At 43.2% G+C, this 3,776-nt stretch overlaps 1 protein-coding gene across 1 annotated transcript; it reads left to right on the top strand.

Moving 5' to 3' along the window:
* The first annotated feature begins 418 nt into the window (after positions 1–418).
* On the top strand, positions 419–1,549 carry LOC135710693 (mastermind-like domain-containing protein 1). Its single transcript, XM_065233339.1, has 2 exons — positions 419–473; positions 544–1,549. Exons 1-2 carry the CDS (start codon positions 459–461, stop codon positions 1,381–1,383), a joined length of 855 nt encoding a protein of 284 aa, XP_065089411.1. The 5' UTR covers positions 419–458; the 3' UTR covers positions 1,384–1,549.
* The last annotated feature ends 2,227 nt before the right edge of the window (positions 1,550–3,776 follow it).

The following is a 3,776-nucleotide window of genomic DNA, read 5'->3' as shown; positions in this document are numbered from 1 at the left end:
CCTCACTTCCGCTCAGTGACCGCATTCGTGCCAGTAGCAGCAGCAGCAGGCCACGGGGATTTGACATTTTGCGCCTACTCTTTGATTCGGATACCTATAGCGAATTTCAGCACATGCAGCGTAATTTGGTCACCTCATTTACGGTGCTAAACGACGCGTCAACGGCACCTAGCGCCGTTGAATTATTCATGCGATGATCTAACTCAGAGCAGGAGGAGATTTGCATGTTGTCGGTTCCTAGTTTGTTTTTATTCCGACGACGACGACGACGACGACTACGGAAGAAAGCATCAACTCGGTTTTGGGGTAATTGAAATGTGGTTCAATTACCGAAAAAATAAGACTGCCTCAAAACAGCGGGGGTGTTTCATATAAAGACAAACGTATCGTTTCGATAGCTTATCAGTAGTTTGTGTTTCCTCAACCCGGGTAGAGAGTCCACTTGGCATTGTTTCAATATGATGTTCAGATTGGTGAGTTTTTTTGTTTGGCAAGCGGTTTACAGAAGTTGCAGGATTCTAGAATGTTGGTTTTCTTTTTCAGACGATTTTGGCTTGTCTGGCAATTAGCAGTGCCACAGCAGAGCCTGGTCTAGAACATGCCTCGTTCGGATATGGAGCACACATGTTCGGTGGGATCAACCCCGAACTGTACACCACAGCCAGAGCCATAGCACCGCTACAGTACGGATCCAGTGGGCCGATGGTGTATGCAGGTCAGCTGTATGCGAGTCCAATGCACAAAACCTTCAGACCAATGGGCAGTGCTCCGCTGCAGTACGCAGCCTCCCTACCGGTAAGCTACGCCGCTCCGGCTTCTCTAGCTTACAGCAGCCCGTATGCTTCCCATCCCCATGCTCATATGAGCTACGGAGGGCACACTTCGCTGGCAGCTAGCTATGCGGCTGCTGCTCCGCCTACGACTCCATTTCACAACCCATCCCAATACGCTTCGTACGCAGCCGCTCCTGTACACACCGGACACGTTCTGGGCTCCACCGGTGCATCCTCACCATCATCACTCGATTATGCCGCTGCTCTCGCCAACAGTCAAGCTTACGGAGGGAGTTCTGCCTATGCACAGCAGCAGCATTTTCAGCAACAATATCATCAGCAGCAGCAGCAGCAACAGCAACAGCATCAACAACAACATCAACAACAACAGTCCTACCAGCAACTTCTGGATGCCGCATATGGCCGGTCTGCCTCTGAGCTCTACAGTCGAGGAGTACCATTTGCATATCCCAGCCAGGTGGCGGCGAGTAGTGCGGGCCAGGAGGTTGCTCGCCAAGTGGCCGTTCAACTTTCTTCGGGTTACCACCAACAACCGGCGGCATCGGCTTTCGGGGAAGCACGCGCGCACGCTCGGTCAGATAGTCAGTAGGATCCGTTGGTTGGAGAAGTACCTGCACGTGGTCCACTACCACCGGAAGCACTAGCTGATGGCCTTGAAGAGAGCCAGAGTAGCGTTAGTCATGTGTCTATAATTATTTATTTTTACACTAAAATAAATCAATTTAAGTTATATTAGGGAATGTAATAAAGCATGTGTACAAATAAGTATCCTAAAAGTGGAAGAATCATACATTATTCAATACTGCGAAATATCCGAATCAGAATTTCAAGGTCGCTACAGTAGATTTCACTCACTCATGAGTTGTGGGCACATTTAGTGATGCAAAGGGCCAACCGTGTTCGTTGTTTTGCACTAAAAGTCGCTGCCGTTAGTTCGTAGTATTCGATTGCTATTTTCTTTGTTTATCGAGTTCGTTTATTTGGAAGGCTCAATCGCATTAGCTTTACGGAGCCGATAATTCATTGTTCACTGTTTGTAACAAAATTCACTTAATTCTATGTCTAGTAGTAGTTGGGCCGAATACTCGCGGCTTACTCGAGGTTAGAAGGGTGCATTGTCGAAGGATATGATCAGGGGAGGAGCTTAGGGGTGGGTTTTTGTTGTCTCAGAGCGTTGTCGCCAGTATGAATGGTAGGTCGGTTCTAGATTCGTCTGGAGTTCGACCGGCTATGGTGGGTGACCAGTGTAATTTTCTGTAACGGTTATAATTTTCGGGCTGCCATCATTGAAGACATGTTTATGAATGGACAGACTTGTCATTTTAATTGCAGACAATGACAAATTTTTGGGTAGTTCTAAAAGATTTGCTAATACCTAAACCTTTTTTTCCAATTTGAATGATGTATACTTTAATCATTAGTTTAGTTATATAGTTATATTTTAACAATCTTATTCGAAAGATCTGTTGAATATCTGACTGGCATCACTATAAATTAGTTTCATGTAAGTCAGGCAAATTTTTGTTTTCCTTGACCTGTTTTCCATCGAGCTTGTTTTCCGTACTGAGTGCCAATGCTACTGACGCCAGTGAGGCAGCTCTCACACCTGGACCCTACTTATCGATTCATCAATTCATGGACCGGGGTCCAACGGTTTTACTTTTCACACAATCATACTTATGCAAAAATGGAACAGGCATCGAAAGCTGTCAGTTAATAACTATGGAAATGCATCTAGAACACTAAGTTGAGAGCAGGCAATGTTAGCGATATGCAATAAGCTTGAAATGCAAATAAGAAGAAGGAAGATATGTGTCCCCAATAAAGAAACAACAACAACAACAACTTATTTAAGTCGAAGTTTAAGTTAAGATGAAAATCTCCTCGATGATGAGATATCTTTAGATTCATTTTCTTCAGCCTTCGGTCAGGATGGGTTTTTATTTTTTCAGTCCTTCGATGATGGAAAGTCTTTGGTTGTATACTATAATGATTTAATTTTTCAGCCGTCGTTCTTTATGATATTTTGAATTAAGTTATTTAAGTTTATTATCAGCTCGACGATGGTCGAACCAAAGAGGTACCTCTAAAACCAGAAGGTCCCGAAGAAACGTGCTCAACTGTTTGGCTCTACTCTGGTACACTCTTCGGTCCCAAGCTAATCGATACACCCCTAGAAACATAGGAAAATCCACGAACCCCTCATTTTATCTGTCAAATTTTCATAGCGAATCAGTGGAACCTCTTTAGATTCAGTTTTTTTTTCAACCTTCGTCCAGGTTGAGTTTATTGATTAAAATTTATTTTCAGCCCTGCGATGATGGGAAATCTTTAGATTTCTAATCACCCGTATTCTCGTTTTCGTTCTAGCCGTGTTTAATTGCGTTTATCTCTTTAATTGAGGCTTTAATCTCAATTCGAGGGGTTGGGGGGGGGGGGTTGAAATCTTTAATCGCGTTTATCTCTAAATCGCGATTTGAGGGTTGTTCAGGAATTCGAAATCTTGAATCACATTTATCTTTTTAGTTAAGGCCTAAATCACGGTTTTTAAATCGAGTAGAAGAGTGGAAGTTTTTGTGCTTGATTTTTTTTTAAAATCTTGGCTTTTATTCAATATGTATACATATTTTTAAGCGGTGAACTGGGAAGAGCGAATGATTTTAAGCTTAAGAAACATATAGGGCGGAATCTTTACCAAATAACGTCTCAAAAGTTAATTGAGGAGCTCGGCTAGCTTGATGGCTGTCACTTTTGCTAACTGAATAGAACGTTCGTTTAAGACGTGTTGATCGGAAATCTCAAATCCTTCTCAAGATCAGTTATTGTCGTCGTCTGTGAGATCGCCGCCGGGACCGAAATATTGTAACAGCAAGTTGAACGGGAACTCGTAATTTATTTGTGATATAAGGGGCTCGGTGACTTAGTGGCAACGGATTTTGCTTGTTGAGCAGAAAATTATGGGTTCAATCTCAAACCGCTTCA

The sequence above is a fragment of the Ochlerotatus camptorhynchus genome, unplaced genomic scaffold, assembly GCF_037179485.1.
Source record: "Ochlerotatus camptorhynchus isolate MF236.1 unplaced genomic scaffold, CSIRO-AGI_Acam_v1.1 ptg000401l, whole genome shotgun sequence".
NCBI lineage: Eukaryota > Metazoa > Arthropoda > Insecta > Diptera > Culicidae > Ochlerotatus > Ochlerotatus camptorhynchus.
This window is presented reverse-complemented; position numbering and strand designations above follow the sequence as displayed.